This window comes from Strongylocentrotus purpuratus, unplaced genomic scaffold (assembly GCF_000002235.5).
Source record: "Strongylocentrotus purpuratus isolate Spur 01 unplaced genomic scaffold, Spur_5.0 spur5_scaffold_18, whole genome shotgun sequence".
Taxonomy (NCBI): Eukaryota; Metazoa; Echinodermata; class Echinoidea; order Camarodonta; family Strongylocentrotidae; genus Strongylocentrotus; species Strongylocentrotus purpuratus.
In genome coordinates, this window is record NW_022145603.1 from 3,947,433 (window position 1) to 3,966,767 (window position 19,335).

Below are 19,335 nucleotides of genomic sequence, written 5' to 3' on the forward strand. Positions count from 1 at the left end.
AAAAACACAAGAAATACACTGTTATTGGAATCTTATGCTTAATTAGTAGATAATGATCTAATCTTTAAATAGACTACTTTCTTTAAAATAAAGGTCGTTTGTATACATTTTCATCTAAAGGGATGGAGACAGTTCTTCCTCGAAAATCATCTTTCAAGTTTCCACATCTTGCTGGCGAGCGAAGCACATGAACAAAAGTTTTGACCCTCCCCCCTCCCTATGCAGATCCGCCCTATAGTTGAATTTCTCTTAAAGTCTTCATTAGGAGAACATGGCATAGATATGTTGCTAAATCAACAAGTGATTGACAGGTTATATTGAATTGGATTAGAAAATATATTTGATTTGATTTGAATCTTTTTTCCACTCAAACATCCAAAAATAAAATAACAAGTATAAACCATACACTATTACAATATATAATAGAACAAATAAACTATAATAGTAACAAAATACTGATAAGTATCTATGAAACAAAAAAGGTTTACAAAGTACATTTAAGTTTGAGAATAAGCCCAAATATTTTAAATTGCTTGATTTAACTGAGAGGAAAACAAATACAAAAGGGATTCATACTTTGACAGTTCCCATCGAATTATGTTGCCTTATACGGGAGTTTTAATTTTTTTTAATTTTGGATCTGCCCTCTAAATTGGGAATCAAAATTTTCAGTCCGAATACAGGGCATACCAAATGTTGCCAAATACGAAACATATTTCACAGTAATTTCGTACCACGCCGGTCATTAAGAAAACAAACTAAATAGATTCATACTTTGGCAGGTTCCATTGATTTCTGTTGTGTTCTCACTGCACACACGCACGAGAAGTTACCGGGTGTGTTCCTGCAAACACGATCTAGGCTGGACTCGCAGACATCCGTGCTCGATTCACAATCATCGATATCTGTTTAAAAGGGCACAAAGGGAGAACAAGGTTGTATATTGAACGAGAGAGATGACATAATGTTACAGGAAGCATTACAGTTGGTATTAGACAATCCCAAATATTGAGATAATTACATCAATAGAAAGCTTTTAACCCCCAGAATAACACTAAACCGGTGTCCAACTGACAAAAACAAGTTTAGAATGGTGAATTTATGCGAGTAAACTCTACCAAACTATCTAAGTCTGAAACCCGGAAGTGCATGTAGAGTCGGGCCTCTATCCGTGACGTCACGAACGGGACTCATGGGCTCAGTGAGAGTGAATGGCAATGATATATCTACGTAAATGCTATCCTGTCAGAGCTTAGATTTGTTGTTGTTAATGAGTACCGGTATATTTGATGGATTTTCTGTTTTCATTTGACCGATGAATGAAGAATAACGAAGCATCATTTTTCAGTCGCTGATTTCTTTTTATATATTCACCTATTTTATAGAGATTGCAGACGAGTTTACTGCTTGGGAAATAAGGTAAATCATGCACGTATGAATAGGCGGATGCATTATCTTGTCATCAGATAAGGTACAGGAGCAGTTTTGTAAAACGAATAGGCCTAGAACTATGATAGTACTTATCATAGATGTGTGTGACTGCCTCAAAAAAGGATACAGTACCAGTTAAACATTTTATGTTGTAAATATCAAACTTGAACGGGATCATGCAAGCGCGCTTCCTCTTGGTACTTGGTTGGGTAATCCCTTTGGCAGCTCACTCAGGAAGCTATACTGGGATGGTAGGTGAGGCAAGTGACTACAAGGAGTGTCATGAATTGCTGGAATGGTGTGTGGACAAAGCACTTGTCAATTTACAGTAAAATATGCTAAGTCCAGTGCAAGTAAAAACCAAGCTAGTAAGCTTATATGATGTGAGAACCAACGGGGGGGGGGGGGGGGCTGCATCATTCTGATGGAGGGTAGAGCAGCCTCCTTGAAGTTGGTTATTCCTGTTGCATTGACTGCTGAGCCTGGCAGATGGTTCCAGATCCTTATCTCTTAGTGAGAGGAGTCGATAGTTGCAACAGGAATTACATACTTCAGGTTGTGGTCATGTCTTCCGAAGTATGTAGCAGGGATAACAATAGTTGGTGCAGGTATGGAGACAAGTCGGTGATGGATCTTGTAGAGAAGGGTGCATTGGTCGAGGATTCGACGTGTGTGAAGCGTGTCCCACCCTAGAGCTGCCACAAGAGCTGATGGTGATGTGGTGTATCTGTAGTCACGGTACACAAAGCGAGCCGCTGTTCTTTGTACTTGCTCTAGCATTTTTGTGACCATGACGCTGTGTGGGTTCCAAGCCTCCGAGGCATACTCCAATTGGGGGCGCACTAAGGCTGTGTAGGCCCTGGACTTTACATCCCTGGTACAGGGTGAGAGAGTCCTGCGAAGAAGACCTAGAGTACGGCTTGCTTTATGCCGGATGGTTTGGCAGTGCTTGTTCCAACGGAGATCAGCAGCAACCGTTACTCCAAGGTACTTGTACTCTTTCACTCTCGGAATCAGTCCATTTGACAGGTAGTATTCTCGGATGCTGGGAGTACGCTTCCGTGTGATGGTGAGGATAGCGCACTTTTTCACGTTGAAGTCCATCATCCAGTTTGAAGACCACCTGGACAGCTGTTGGAGATCGTCCTTTAGGATTTGAGGGTCCTCAGGGCATCGAATCTCACGATAGAGGGTGCTGTCATCTGCGAAGAGACGCATTGTGGACTGGATGTTGTCTTGGATATCGTTGATATACAACAGGAAGAGGGTAGGGCCAATGACGGATCCCTGGGGGACTCCAGATGTTACATCCCTCCATGTTGATTTGGATCCATCAACTACGACTGCCTGTTGTCTATCAGTGAGGAGAGACATTATCCACTGGAGTGAGTCACCACTTATTCCATAGTACTGAAGTTTGGTTGACAGGAGAAGGTGTGGTACTCGATCAAATGCCTTCTTGAAGTCCAAGAAGATTATATCAGCTTGGCTACGCTGCTGTAGGATGGAGGACCAGTCGTGGACGGCTGTTGTCAATTGAGTGGTTGTTGACAACCCTCGTCGGAAGCCATGCTGTGCATCAGTGAGGATATTATTCACTGCAACATGCTTCGACACATGGCTCAGGATGATGTGTTCCATGACTTTGCAGCAAACGCAAGTAAGTGAGATCGGTCTGTAGTTGGAGGGGTCACACTTTTCTCCCGACTTGTGAATAGGGGTAACCAGTGCTTGTTTCCATTGGGCTGGAACGATGCCACTGTTGTAGCTTTGTTGAAACAGGAAGGACAGTGGAGAAGCAATCTCGCGAGCTACCAACTTTAGGAGCTTGGGTGGAAGTTCATCAGGTCCGCTGGCCTTTGAAGGGTCCAGTTGTTGGAGGCGTTTCTCGACACCAGTCCTGTGAACATGCAGGTGACCAATAGTTGGAAAAGGAGAAGGTCCTTTCTGTACAAGAGGTTTGAGCTGGTGAGGAGTAAAGACAGACTGGAAGTAGTCGTTCAGTGTCTCTGCCTTGTCTAATGCTGAGGCGCATAGTTTAGATGGAGTACGCAAGGTAGGAATACCAATGTTTTCAGAACGACATGTCTTGATGTAAGACCAGAAAGACTTTGGGTTGTCCTTAAGGCTTGCCCCGATGATGTTGTTGACGTACTCACAACGTGCTCTGTGCACATTCTTGGCAACTTGGTTCCTGAATTGTCGGTAGGCTGTCGAAGCTGTGGAGCAAGACTGGCTGTGTGCCTTCTTGAATAGGCTATCTCTCTTCCTCATCTGGCGTTTCAAAGGAGGAGTAATCCAAGGAAGATGTTTCCTTCCTTTGCTCATTTTGGAAGGAATAAGCTCAGACAAACACCTGTTCAAGAAGTTGACAATGATGGACCAGTTTGTCTCCACTGATCTTCTTTCTGGATCTGATTGGAGGAATTCCGTCGCAAATTCGGCTGCTGCATCTCTCAGTTGCTTTTCGTCAGCTTTGTGGAACTGGTAGATCTTCCTCAGGGGCTTGACAGAGATCTTTGGATTTGCAGCAAGAGTAAAAGTGACGATGTTGTGGTCTGATATCCCAGACTTTACGCACACATTCTCAACCAGGGCGGGATTTGACGTCACAACTAGATCCAGGATGTTGTTGGATGAAGGTCGGGTGACTTCCCTGACTGTTTGAGACAAGGAGTTGTGCAAAAGGATATCCAACAGCTTCTGGTGACAAGTAGAAGTGGCTGGATTTGTAGTCGACTGGTCATCCCAGTTGATGTCTGGGTGATTAAAGTCGCCGGCTATCAAGATGTTAGGGTGGCTGCGCCGGTGCCTTGTCATAATCTTGGACAATGACTGGTGCAAGCCTTCAAGACCTTGTTGTCTGTTGTTGGAGGGGGGGGGCAGTAGTAGCTACCAATATACAGTGGCTTGGCATTTGCAAGTTGCACGTTGCACCACTGTATCTCACAGTCTGAGTCAAACTCTGGACATTCAGTGACAATTAGCGTGTCGATGATTGCTATGAAAACACCACCTCCATGGATGTTTCTGTCCTTACGGTAGATGGAGTAATTGCTTGGGAAGATTGAGTATGATGATAAGCTGTCATCCAGTTTTGATTCACAACCAAAAACAAAATCAGGAGTGTGGTGAGCAATAGCTGCATGGAAGCTTGATTTTTTAGCATTCCCCTTAAGACCATTGCAGTTTACAACCATCACTTTAAATGCCTTTTTGCGATTTCTTGATGGAGGGTGAAATCGTGGTTGACGACGTCCCCCAGGGCTCGATGTAGGCGTAGAGGTTAGAGGGTTGGAGTGAAGGATTTCTTCATTACTGGAGTCGTGGTGAAGGGGTGAGAAACGATTGGTCTGTGAGAGGTTAAGACCTTGCAGCGAGCTGCTTGACCCTATGTTGGTAGAGGAACACTGGCAGCACACCCAAGCGAAGCTCCTGGACTTCTTCGTCAAGATATCATAGGAGTCTGGGGAGATACCGACACATGAGATGTGGCACCAGCAGTCGCAGTGATCGCATAAGAGAGCAGGGTCGTTGTCTCTCACTTCATCCCCACAGATGGCACATGGAAATGTCTCAGGAGCACTAGTTGATGGATCAGGGTTGGTTTCAACTTGTCCGCTGAGGAGAAGTAGGATGGTTAGGTGGCTCAAAGAAGTCGACCTGAAGTCAAGTGGACAAAGCTTTGTATTTCGATTCCACTTATTACAGGATGATATAAAAAGTAACAGTTTGCAGTTATCAATATCTGCAGTGTAAGTACGCCTTCTAGTAGGCTGGTGTAGTGATCTTGGTTCACAAAGCGTTGCGTGTAGATCGAAGAAGGGTAAAGAAGCTGATCTATGGTCTGCAATCTGCGTGTACAGGTTTCCACTCTTCAATAGTTTAAGTGCACACACTATTGAGAGTATTGCTAGAAGGAGTGGATGTGATCTAGAAGAAGAGGGTGGTAAGAAGTAATTCTTCATGATGGCGTTTGCAAGTCGAACGGGGATGAATACCGGTGATTAAATTTGGCAGGACAGTATTCAATATTCAATACGTATTCAGAACAAACAAAGGGAAGTCAGAAAAGCTCAGCAGTCTCACTCACTCAGCTACACCCATTTTATGTAGGTTAGCTATTAGTAGTAGTAGACGGTTAGCTAAATCATCTGGTAAATGATTTAAATCCCGGTGAGTAATTGCTTCTATATCATAAGAATAATATAAGCATGATTCAGTCAGAAAATATACATTACAGTTATTGTTGCCTGTAGTGTAGGTATGAAGAAGGCTGGGCAAAATAAGCAAACTCAGGATCTTCCATATGGGACTACAGGTGTGTGTTCAAATTCCTTGGCAGAAAATGGCTGTAAAACTATCACAATATTCTACCTCCAGAAGGTATCAAAGAACAAAATAATTATATCAAAAGCTTGAAGATATGTTCAAGAAGCAAAATTAGGTAAATAAAATACACGATCTGCAGTTAAAAGTGCAAGATTAAGTGGATTTTATATCACAAAACCAGACCATGTCTGCTCCCTGTAGCCATCACCTCCTCTTAATATTTTGACAACGTCTAATGATCGAACGATAGTCATCCGCGAGTGATGCGGCTCTTGCACGAACGTTCGTGAAGCGAGCAGAATCGGGAGGTAAGACCAGGCCGCTGCTCTAGGAGCAGCTTGCTTGTGATGGAAAAACAACTAACAAAGACCTGCTCCTCAGTGACTACCGGTGTCAGAATTGGTAGATCGCACAATGCACAGCATGGAAGAAGATGAAGGATCTTCAGGGCCAAGGAAGGCGAAAGACATGGGAAAAGGGAAGGAGAAACCATCGGGATATCGCTGTATGGTAATGAACGGTGCATCAGTCCACTTACCAGACAGCGCTACAGTTCACTCCGTGCCTGGGCCGATTTTAACAATCAACACCAAAACAAAAATTACATGGTGAAAATATCGACTAATATAGCACATCGTTGGCATGTATATGTAATCATTTTTAAAAGGGGAATTGATATTAATACTATAAAATATTAAGGGAAGGTAAAGAATTGTACATAGAATTATGATTTATTAGACTTTTCAGCCTTTGAAACAAAATAAGCAGAAAATCGTATCTCTCTGCACATGCTTTCTATGGAACATCCGGGTACGTGAATATACTCTTTCCCGGACGTGATGTCATATATATAGTAGACCAGCGCTGCGACTGATTTTATATGCAAAGAGAGGCGGATATTTTCAACATTTCAATCAAGGATTTCGAGTAGCCAGAATTTGTTAGTGATATACTATGTAATTGAAAAACTGATAAATAACATATGCTTGCCGCAAGTACCAAATTAAGGGACATTTATTTGCTTAGAATATCAGCTGTAACATGAAAGGAAAAGTTTGTTAAGTGATTAAGGTAGCTATCAATTATTTTAGAATGAACCTATAACCTGTATGGACAATTCAATTACTATTCCCTTTTTTTATCTTTTCTGTTTTTTTCCTTTTTTATTTTCACGCTCTGACATATTCCACCATGCTCACACATATCTGGCAATGTTACAATCTGTGAACCTCTTGTGTCATTCTGCTACCTGATCACATACCATAATGTGTGACCTACATTTTCTCCCCCACCTTATCCTTCCCTCCCTTTCTCTCTGTGACTCTCCATCTCATTCTCACAGTCTCACTCTCTCTTTCACCTCCTACTCTATTGTCTCTCCCTCACTAAAACGCTCACTTACAAGCGGTGTGATAAATAAAAATGTTTTGTCTTGGGCTTATTTATTACTTAAAATCTGAGTTTTTAATTAAGTTAATACCAGGCACGGCTATTATAATTATACATATGCATACTCATTTTTCTCAAAAATCTTTTATGTACCAAGCACCTATCATTTGGAATTCCCTTCCCATTTATCTGGAATATTAAATGCCAGGCACTGTGTTATATATATTTTGAACCTGTGTTGTTGTATTTTGTCATATCCTTGGTACTGATAATTATCATTTAATTATAATCTTTAGGCCGGCCACTTATTAGGGTCACGCTACCTGCTAAGCAACTTTTATATTGTTGTACCAATGTAGACAGGCCGACATGTATTCTATTTTTTGTAATCTATTAACAATTATAGTGCTATGTATGTATGTTTTTTTGTGGTATTAAATTACAATTAAATTGAATTGTAAATATACATATTATTGGAGGTTGGGGGCTTGGGGTCTTGAGGATCTTGCTTTGATTGCATCGCTTAGATTCAAAAGTATTCAAGAATAGGGGCCTTGAAGTATTTTTGTAGGGGGAATTGAACCCCCCCCCCCCTCCCCCCCACTAAGCTGCTACTAGTTCATACCTTGACACTCTTTAGGGGATGAATTGTCGTATCCTGAATGACAGGTGCAGTTGTAGTCTCCAGGCAGGTTGAAACAGGTAGATATATCACGCGGGCATAGGTCCACATCAGATGCACATTCATCAAAATCTGATGAGTAACAAGAAATCTTTGTCAAATAACAGAATTGAAGTCAGAATTATAAATAAAAATGGCAAAACAGTTGAAAGCAGATCTGATATTAACAAGTCATTGTCATAGAACTGGGTTTAATGAGAACATATCATTTGTTAAATTCAGGAATATTTAAGGAGAATCTTTTTATTTGTAATGCTCTATCACATTGTTAAAATTCTCTCTCCCCTCTCTCTCTCTCTCTCTCGCCTCTCAATTCAATTCAATTCAAAATTTATTGTCCAATGATTGGAAATTTGTTTCGTTTGCATGTCAGTACAAGATTACAGATTATAATCATCACTCTTCCTTGTTTAAATGGCCAGTTATAACAATTATAACTACCATAGTCAAAATATTTTTTTTTTGTCTGTCCTCACCCAGGTTTAGAAGGGCTGGTAAAACGTGACACATATCTGTTATGGACCTCCACCCCCATTTATAAAATAATCCTTGACCTCATTTTGCTCCCCGTGAAATCCTGGTACGGCCTGTCTAACATACCTGAACAGGTTCCATTTTCAAGTTGAAAACCAGGCTCGCATGTGCAATTGACAGATGCAGTGGAATCCATCAGGGCCTCATCACATTCACTTATCTCTGTGATAAGATGAAGCAAAATTTTGATATTAAAATATAAAAATGTCATGAAGAAAAACTTTCATGTTAAAGCTCCATTAAAATTTCTCCTAACATATGCAATACTAATGGTTATTGGAAATAAACCAATTTTCACCTTTAATGGGCTATCCTCTCTCTCTCTCTCTCTCTCTCATATATTCCATAAAGTAAACACACTTATACTTTATACAAATACAAATGAATCAATCATTTAATCAGTCAATCAATGGAGAAATTTCTTTATGATATATTCAGTAAATGTTAATCCATGATATGTTTATGTTGATTTGTATTCAAGTTGTGGTTCAAAAATGTTTTGACTATTGATAAGTTAGGGGTAGGTTTACAGTTAAGATTTAGGTAAAGATTAGGATTACAGTTAATGTTACAAGAAATGATGAATTATCAATTAGGTCGTATGCTTACTTCCCTCTGACAATTTTCATTGTTCTGCTTATATTAAAACCAACTTAATATCAGGGTAAACTTTCCCCTTTAAACATGTTATTATAAACCTTTGTCCGGAAGACAACTTTTTTAAATTTAAGAAACTTGTTTTTATGAGAGCGACTGTTCCAAAAAATCCTAAGACAACAGGTACATATCATATACACGCATACACACACACGGGCCCACACCCTTACCATCAGCCTTGTTTCTCTTACAATTATTTACTTTTCTGAGATTGTTTGTCAGGAATTATTTTTATGTTTGTTTCTCTCTTTACATGGTCCAAAATACTGGTTAAGGGAGGCAGTGGGGTATTAAATGAGAAAAAAAAAAGAGTTTTACATTTCCTGGTTTAGTATGAAGTGGAAGCTTTCAAAAATACCAATGTTATGGGATACAGGTATATATTTCTTTTTCTAATTAAGGATTAAGTAATTGATGTCAAGCACTATATCAACCTGAAGTTGAAATAATTACTCAAATATGGATGTGGTTATGGATCCGGAATGTACAATGACTAATTCATTATCATCTAATATCTTTGAAACAGGTATCAAGTGAGCATTTATTCCTAAACATATAAACTTCTGCTTCACTTTCTTCTCCAGTCATCATTTAGGAGAAGCAACAAATTTTCTTTTCCATGGAATATTTAGTGCACACCTACTGATATTCTTCATACATTTTAACGCCAACATTTATCATTTTCAAATTTAAATTGCTATAACTTAAAAACTATTCATTCAATTACGTTCAAATTTGGAGGAAATGTTTATTTCAAGGAGAAAAACATGTGTTGATGATGGTTTTTAAGAGTACCTATATGGTAAACAAAAATATTTCTGTTTTTCATGAGGTTTTCTGATTTTTCAAATCACTTTTATCTCACTGTAAAAACAGCAGAATTTTTCAAAAAGCCATCATTAAATTCAAGTTATATAAACATACTATCTACCTTTAAATCCAACAAGTGATATACCTGTACACTTCTGAGTAGTAGTGGTTGCAGTTTTTATTTCTGAAAAATCTCTAATTGTTTTGTTTGGAAATCTCTCATTCCACTTTTATTATATTTAAAAGTTGAATGGCTTTGTGGTTGTTATTATCTTATTCTTCAGAATAAAAGCTTTCAAACAGTATATAGTTTATAGGGGGTAGCTTCTATGCTTTACAAGATATTCTTAATCAATATAGGGTGCGTGAAAACACGATATATTACCCCACTGCCACCCTTAAGTATCATTATTTTGCAGTTGTTTGTTTACTTACCGTCACAGGAACGTTGATCGATGGCAAGCATATAACCGGTGTTACACGAACACGTGTAAGAACCTAGATTGTTTTCACAATTCTGTTCACAGTCATTCGTATCGTTATCAGCACATTCATTGAAATCTAAAAAGAGACATGGTAAAAGATGAGATGAACCAGACTTAAGGACAATTTATATGAAAATGGCTTATCCCCTACTTGAATAATCCGTATCATACAATGCCATTGCATTTGACAGAAGGAGATAATGTCCAGCATTCGCTGCTTAACTCGTGAAAAAGAAACCAACACAATATTTTGTGCTGAGTATGATTGAATTTAAATCAAATTTATTTAAACTAACTTACTGTTAAAATGTCTTCTAAATGCATTCTTCTACAATTTAGTGGCTTATATTAAGATTAAAGTGAAATATTAGCATTTGGGTCGAGCAGTCTACTCACGAGTTGCTTGTGTACCTTCACTATGAGAACAATTTATTTGTAATCTCTCTTCACAAAGGTAGTGTTGAAAGCCAAACGTTTAAATATAGTATACCCATAAAACAAAACATTCACAGCAAGAAAAGAAAGGGGGAGAAAGAAGAATATGTATGATTGGCCCCTTTAAATCAAGCTCACCAAAGCAAGTGGTACCATCGCCTGAGAGCTCGGATGGACAAGGGCCGCATGTGTACTCTTCGTCTGAAGACGGAGGCTCATCGAAGCAGATAACCCCATCGTAGCAGGGCGTACCCTCACATGAATCATAGTCTACATCACAATGATCACCCGACCAACCACCAGAACAGTTGCACATAACCACCTGTAAATACATTGTTATGAGTACATTCATGCTTATCATGAATATATAAATGTGTCAGAAACGGAGTCAGATTCGGTGAAGGGGAAATTTATCAAAACAGCCAAGCATGGTATAAGTGTAGTCCAGATTTTGTCCATTTTTATATATTTCCATTTTTTCAATCATCTTTGTCCTCCTCCATTACACGCATCCCACACAGATTGTGCAACCACCGAAAATTCACCCGTTGAAACACGAAAAGCAATTAGGACTGTCTCCGTTATAGTGTTGAGGGTGTGTTATTTTGTCAGGTGATTGGGGGTGTGACTTGGAAACAGTCCAGGTCATGGATTTATAAGTGCAGTACCTTTTTACCTCATTTTCATAATAACCTGAGTTTGTGTTTTAGTGGTCAGATAGATCATTTGAACCCCTCACGCCATAACAACATGTAGATTTACTCAGAAGGGAGGGGAGTGGGTTTAATAGGGAATTTACCACACGTAATTAAATATAGTGATAATATATTTCTTCCATAATAATCAGAGCATGTGTCGTATAACTAAAATCTATACCAATATACTCACCGCAAATCCGTTGGCATTTAGATCCTGCCCCTCAGCTTGGTTGTCAAAGTCACACACGCCTTCGTTCTCACATCGGCAGATCGAGACCTTGTATGCCAGTGATGTCTCTGCTCCTCGGTTGTCCATCACAATGATTTCGATGGATGATACATTCAGGTCAGGTGGTGTCCAGGTCAAGATACCATCTTTATGAGGGAGACAATAATAATAATAATAGCCTAATAGTCCACTCCAAATTTTATTAAACCGAAACGGAAATTCTTTTTGCCCAATTGATCGTGAGCCCGGCAGCCACTGAGCAGCACCAGATCGACGTTGCTCTATCCCTTATTGTTGAACGCCGAACAAGGTAGCAACAACTCCCATCTTTTAACGTCTTTTGGTATGACGCGGTCGGGGTTCGAACCAACGACCTCCCGGTTGTGAGGCGGACGCTCTACTGACTGAGCCAACACTCCGACAGAGAGAGGGGAAACAGTGAGTGGGATGAGAGGGAGGAGAGAGGCGAAGAAGGGAGAGAGGCAGAGAGGAGTCACAAAGAAAGTGAATTAAGGAGAGAAGGCATCAGAAAGATAAGGAGACGTAAGGGGGAAAGGGAAAGGAGAGATCAGTATAAGGTGCACTCATCAAAAGATCAATCTGCATATTTAGCATTGCGATTCATCGTTTTACAAATAATCAGTCTGATCTATCATCTTAAAGAGTATAATTTGTTATGATATTTTAAAAACAAGTTCATAAGCAATTCTTTCGTTCATACCTGAGCTGATATTGGCGCCATCTGGTGCTGTATCGTTGAAAATAAAGAAAACCTCATCATCTTCGTTAGGGTCATGTGCAGAAATCTCCAAGGTAACGGTCACGCCCACTTGCATGAAGAGAACCTCCCCTTCTTGTAAAGCATCTGTCTCGCTAGTCTCTACCACGTTGGTTACGTTCGGAGGAAAATTATCTATAGGATTTCAAAAGTATAACAAAAATGCAGCCATATTTTAATCAATTAATATGTTACGATTAAGAAGGGGGAAAAAAAAGGATAACTCGGGGCAAAAGGCCCGCGAAGCATTGAGAAAGTAATTATAAAAAAATATTTCATAAAAGAAATGCGGGCCGCATAGCAGCGATGAAATAGGGTAAAACATTTACACACAGCTATCTCTATTTTCTTAATTTGTTTTCATCATTCACAACATGTTATATTGACTTGTTACGTGGTTGATACAAAACACCTCAAATTCCCTCTCATTTCATTACATTAACGACATTTACTTCACTCGCCGTGTTTATTTAAGTTTGTAATTTTTGCATGCAGTAACGTTTGTAAATATACAAATGTTGTGAATCAAGAAATATGTTTGAAATGCCATACTTGTTTTGAAACTTACAACCCTTTTCTCCCGCCGTTGAATTTTCTCATGAATCTTAATAGTAAACTGGATAGTCCCCTCCCCTATACACCGCGTACAATGAGATGTACAGTGTTCAAATAATAAAGTTAGGATATTTTTACGCTGTGTCCTTGATTTTATTTGAAATAACAACCAAAAATGGTATCGACTTGCGAAGAAAAGGAAAGTTTTTGATGAAGGCAGAACTTTTAAATCATATTGGTCTCTGAAGTATTTCTTCAAGGAAGAGAAAGGTTAACTACTTTAGCTCACTTGTCACCACGAAATCAAACTAAAAAAGTAAGCCTGATTTTTTCCCCACTGATTTTGTTGTTTGCTTGTTTGTTATTGGAAAATTGCAGGTGTGTGTACACATATTGCATGAGCGAGTGTGTGTGTGTGTGTGTGTGTGTGTGTGGGGGGGGGGGGGGTACTCACACATGAGGACATACGGGGGCGTGCCGCTCTAACGTGTTACTTTTTCATAAAAAATCCCTAAACATGATCCCACTTTTAACAAAAATACCATTAAAAATGGGTCCCGAAAAATACCTGAAAATTGTTAAAAAGGGGGATTTTTTCAAGACTAATGACTCCTAAGAATGGGTAGGGGTTTCGGGGCTTGAGCGGCACACCCCCGTCCAATCCAAATCTGAGTACCCTGAGGGGTGGGGGGGGGGGGGTGGGGTGGGGAGACTACCTACGGCTCGCCAGGTTATGCCGATCGTTAACTGTGGCCCGCGAGCTTTAAAAGGTTGGCCACGGTGTTCTAAACACACTGACTTGGTCTCATATTCTATGAGATAATTGCTCATTTGTTTGTTTGTTTTACCTGACTGCTAAGAAAGCATGTGTATGCTTGTTAGTAAGCAATCAGGGGACCGACAGCTTTAAATCCTCTCAGGTGGACCTAGTAATGAGGGTTAATGCCTTACCAAAGGGCACTAGCGCCGGCTACGAGACCACTGCTCTACCCCTGAGCCATTGCAGAAATTTCATGAATTCTGATAGGGTTGAATACAAAACATCTTCTGATCTCCCTAAAGAATTAAAACGGCGCAAGTTATTGCCACATCTCACCAAGGTTTTGGAGGTCATTGTCGAGTTGGTTTCCTGTGGTCATAGTCTGTTTACCCATCTCTGGACTCACAGCGAGGTAGTCGAACAGACACGCCTCGTCCTCCCCGCAAGCCTCTCGGGCCGCCTGGGTTCGGTCAGGGTCGAGAGCGAGCAGCTCGTCTAAGAACATTGGTTTGTAGTCGCTAGGATTGTAGTAACTCCAATTCCCATCGTCGTATTCAAACAGCGATTCATTTTCACTAATCATCCCTGAGAAGTAACAAAATCAATGTTAACAAATAGTTAATGGGAGATTAGTGAAGATACAGTATTCCTTACATGACTGGAGAATCTACATCATCACTATCATCATTATCATCATCATCATCATCACAATAATCATCATCATTATTATCATTATCATCATCACAGTCATCATAAGATGAATTTCTCTACCGTCTTCCTAAAGACAATCTATCAACCTCTTTCTTGGTGTTCCTTTCATTTTCCTTACTCTCTACTACCCATCTAATCAGTTAGATGGAAATTAAAGTCCTACTCGATACGAATCCCCCCCCCCCCATAAAAAATAGTGTTATTTGAGTTCGAGTTCGTTTATTCATTTAATTTTCATAAAAAACACAGCAAATGCAAATAAACATACAAGTATATAAACAAAGAATGTGCAGTTAATACAATAGCTTCAAATAAAATAGTAGAACAAAGGAAAAGCCCATGGTGGCCTTGAATAAAGAGTTCGCAGAATATTATAATTTATATTATCTATATTACTGAGCATACATGTATATTAGTTAAAGATACCACAAAACACAGCGGTAAACACAATATAAAGACAAAAAAACTACAAAACATGTATAAATTAATTTTAAAATTGCAGGGGGGGGGGGGCAAAAGGTTTGGAAGGTATATTTTTTATTTAAAAGAAACAGCTCACGCCAACACAATGAGCTAACTACGTAAATACTCCTGAATTATGTTACTTTTGATTCCCTGTTAATATAAATTCATTACTGTTAGAGAGAGATTTATACATTACACCCTAGACACTAGACCATGCCCACAAGTGTGAGAAGTCTGTCTACATATATTTTAGCATACATGTATATAGGGAAACAAAATCATTAAAAAAACACATACTGTTCTCTTTATAAATTGTATACGACAATAGGATAAAGAAATACAAATGATAAAAGGCACGCTGACAAAATGCTGCCTCAAATTGTTACCCAACAATAGATAACACACAACAAACACTGATTTTATAATATTGAATACATTTGGGACTGATCTCAATAAACATTAAGACATGGTATGGCAAGAAAACTCTTTTGAATACTTACATGACTGTCCAAACTGAAATATTTCTCTGTCTGTTAAATTTCTTTCAGACAGATCCATTAATAATGTTCCATTCCTGAGCAGAAAATCATCTGATTTGTTCCCATTTACATTACCTGTTTCAACACAAAGAAAAACAGTATCACATTTTAAATTTGTTGTTATTTGTTTCAATTTGTAAAACCTTAAAACTGAAATCATACTTGCATATTCATGGATAACATTTGGAGTTTATGCTTATTCTGGGCACCTTTAGGTATTGCATGTTGAAAACGTACAGCAAAGTTTTCTGACACCCATATTGAAAAACGGATAAATGGACTTTCGGATTAAGGTTAGAGGCAATATGTTAGAAGCAGTAAAATGTTAGGGTATGAGATTCGGGAAAGGTTTAGAGTTACTTGTGAAGTAGATTTCTCTGCAGTTTTTTCCCTATTAACATTTAGAGACGCCCTTTACATATACCTAACGAAAGCGCTTGAACGATATAACGATTGAGGCTGTATTTTACAGACGTTCACAATGCTGAGTCAACAGCAATGACTTTCTAATCCTACCGGGTACCCATCCACTTGATGGTTTAATGGTTTGTTTTACCTGTCTGCTAAGAAAGCAAGTGTACGCTTGCAAGCATCCAGGGTATCAATGGCTATTAGTCCTATCTGAGGGACCTACAGTGAGGTAATGAAGATTAATGCCTTACTAAACGGCACTATAGCGCATCAATTGGTTTCGAATCGCGGCCCTGCCCTTTACGAGACCACTGCTCTACCACAGAGCCATCGCGCCTGGGTGGAGAGAAGCAATATAAATGATATAAGAATTTGTCCCTTGAAGACGAATGAGGTGGTCTGCCTGTTTTTTTCAAAGGATCTTTGTTGTTAACAGAGAGATGGAGAGAGAGAGACAGAGGCAGAGACAGAGGGAGAGAGAGAGAGCAAGAGAAGAAGAGGGAGGCAGAGCAAGAGAGGGAGAGGGAGACAGAGAGAGGGAGAGGGTGAAAGAGTAGAGAGAGAGAGAGAGAGAGATGCAGAGACAAAGCAAGAGAAGGAGAGGCGCAGACCAAAGAGAGGGGAAGGGAAACAGAGCAAGAGAGAGGATATAGATAGAGAGAGATGCAATGAGAATAAGGCATTCAATATTTCCAGCATAAATAAAATATATACCTGGGCTGAATAACTGGAAAATAAAAAACGTCTGGGAAGGAAACTAGCACCATAGAAATAAGACTATTTGATATTGTAGCAGACTTTAAGATTAACCCTATATGGGTTTAATACACGACAAGGAATCAGATTTCCCATGTATGCAAACTATTGACATTCCTCTCCGATAAATATAACACGCCAAATTAGGCATTTTATCATATTTTTGGTGATAGTATACTGTATATGTTATAATTGTCGAAAAAGGTGATAAAATCAAATATGAAATTACAGCAAAAAAATTAAAAGGGAAAATTGACCCACCGGAAATTGAAAGTGGGTCGCCAGAATGGGAGGCAAGTGTTTTAACAAATAGACCAAAATATTTCCCATATACTTAACATGCAAAGCTGACAAACAGCCTTGTCATAGTCGCAATTTCAACTTTCAATTGAACATTTCGACATGATCCCAACAATCAATATAATGAATTTTCCATAAATATGCAGTGACATCATAATATGAAAATTCATATTTTGAGTTCCAAGGCCAATATTATGTCATGATATACTTGATGGCGAAATGAGACATGAAATCAAATTTCTGGCTCATACTCTTTTCAAATATGAAGGAAAAAAATAGATGGATGTTCGACTGCACACGGTCAAAAATGATGCCTCCGTCAAAAAGCGATTTTACAAACAAAAACAGAAGCTATTTTAAAAATTCAAATTTGAGTGTAATTCATTAACAGGTTCTCAGAATATCGTAATTAAAAGCTATTTTTCATATGACCTTTTTCAACTTTGACCTCATGACATTAACATTTTATCAGTTCATTGGCTCTGCAAGATACATACATGACCCATGTTTGGCGGTTATCCATCAATCGGTTTTTGTGAGAACGCGATCACGAGCTACTTTTGCATACATAATGAACCCTGTGACCTTTGACCTCGTAACCCCAACAATCTACTCACTTCATTGGATCTGCAAGATACAAACATGACCCAGGTTTGCCGGTAATCCATCAATCGGTTCTTGAGATAACGCGATCACGAGAACGGAACGTACGGAGGGACGGACAACCAGAATACATAATGCCTCCGGCTACTTTGTAGCGGAGGCATACAAATTGATTCTATGTTGCAAACGGCCATGACGAATGAAGATGCTCACGTGCAAAATGTTGAAATGCTTAAAATTGCCAGAAATGTACTTTCATTTGATTTAGAAAGTAATTTTGAGCATTTCAACATTTCGCAGGCACATGCACTGACGCGCGCGTTTATTGACCTTAAATTGACCGGAAGGATATTTACCTTGATCATGATAAATATGTTTGAGAAATGACTTTCCGTTATGAAGATGTGATCATGACTTGATTTTCAGAAAATTTCACAAAATAGCGCCTGGTTGACGTCATAATGACCTGATGAACTTGAAAATGTTGGAGACACATCTTATGACAATGACCTATGACTTTGCAAGCAAATGCGGAGAAATAAATAAAAATAATTAAAGGGTGAGTTTATTGATCAATTTTTTGCCCAGAATTAAGTTTCTTAAATGTATTCCAAGCAAATTTCTAAGGTGATAGACGCAAAGCCCTTTTCAAACGTCTTTAGATATGAGCATATTGTAACGCCAAAAAAGGTGAGTTTTAAATGCGACATACAGCCAGGATCACGTTTCTGAAAGATGATAAACGCAAAGCTGTTTTGAACCCCAAATACAAATCGGACCCCCAGGTTAATTTCCGGTTCGGAGGCTAGGGCATATGCCATGTGTTGTGTCATGTTGTTGTACAAGCATGTGTGTGTAGTTGACCTCCGAGAAACTGCAGTCTGCTTCCTGGGTCAAACGGCGCAAAGCAGCTGCGCAGAGACATAGCCTTTATTTTGAATCGTGAAGAGCCGATAAACGCGACATCCCGCTAATCACGATGGTATAGTGGGGTTCGATATATGTACATATCTAGTGGTAAGACGCGATAAACGCGCCCAAAGAAGAAAGAAAATTCTGATGAAATCAATAGGTACTCTGTCGATGACAGACCACCTATAAATATAAGAATAATAATAAGAAAGAAAGACAATTCTGACGAAATAAAAAATGACTTACCGAGCAGACCTCTCCCGGTTCCATTCTGCGCATACTCAGAAGGGACCATGACACCCAATTCCAAGAGGCCGTTCTTGAAAGTCACGGTGAAGGACGAACTGGGATAGCCTTCTGGTTGGAAGAGGGCTGTGACCTTGATCTCACCTTCAGAGGCTGTGTCATTCTCCGCTGATAGGATGAAGGTCGGATCCGATGAGTCGATACCATCTATATGAGAATGGATGCATTTGGTATTTAGTTAAAAGTCCCAAGATGGATAGCTGGAATTCAAATTGAATGAGCGAAAGTGCTCTGAATGTGAAAGGAAAGATTTGTTTGATTTACATTTAATGCTTCGGTCACAAAGGTTCGTACGAACGATAATTTCGTACGAATCTCCCTGTTTTTCCATTGTCTTCCCGAATTTCCATTGTCTAAAAATCGTTCGTACAGCGTTCGTAGCAGTTTGTAATGGCATTTGTGACCGATGCTTTAGATAGAGGATGGGATGAAAGTTGAATAATCCAGATCAAATGCATCTGCATTTTGGGGGATCTATTTGACTTGTTCTTAATTTAATCCTAAATGCTCAAAGTCGGATAGGATGAATGCCGTATCAACTATTAAATAAAATCCAT

At 39.3% G+C, this 19,335-nt stretch overlaps 1 protein-coding gene across 1 annotated transcript in view; it reads right to left on the minus strand.

The window, feature by feature from the left end:
• Positions 1-768: 768 nt before the first annotated feature.
• LOC105437140 (mucin-like protein) overlaps positions 769-19,335 on the minus strand; it is a 39,949-nt gene continuing 21,382 nt past the window's right edge. The window contains exons 11-20 of the mRNA XM_030989393.1: positions 18,719-18,925; positions 15,452-15,565; positions 14,112-14,360; positions 12,404-12,595; positions 11,644-11,828; positions 10,894-11,077; positions 10,271-10,396; positions 8,435-8,530; positions 7,778-7,906; positions 769-905 (exon numbers count right to left, since the gene is read on the minus strand). Of these exons, the coding sequence (XP_030845253.1) occupies positions 769-905; positions 7,778-7,906; positions 8,435-8,530; positions 10,271-10,396; positions 10,894-11,077; positions 11,644-11,828; positions 12,404-12,595; positions 14,112-14,360; positions 15,452-15,565; positions 18,719-18,925 (1,619 nt within the window). The remainder of the gene's footprint in view (positions 906-7,777; positions 7,907-8,434; positions 8,531-10,270; positions 10,397-10,893; positions 11,078-11,643; positions 11,829-12,403; positions 12,596-14,111; positions 14,361-15,451; positions 15,566-18,718; positions 18,926-19,335) is intronic.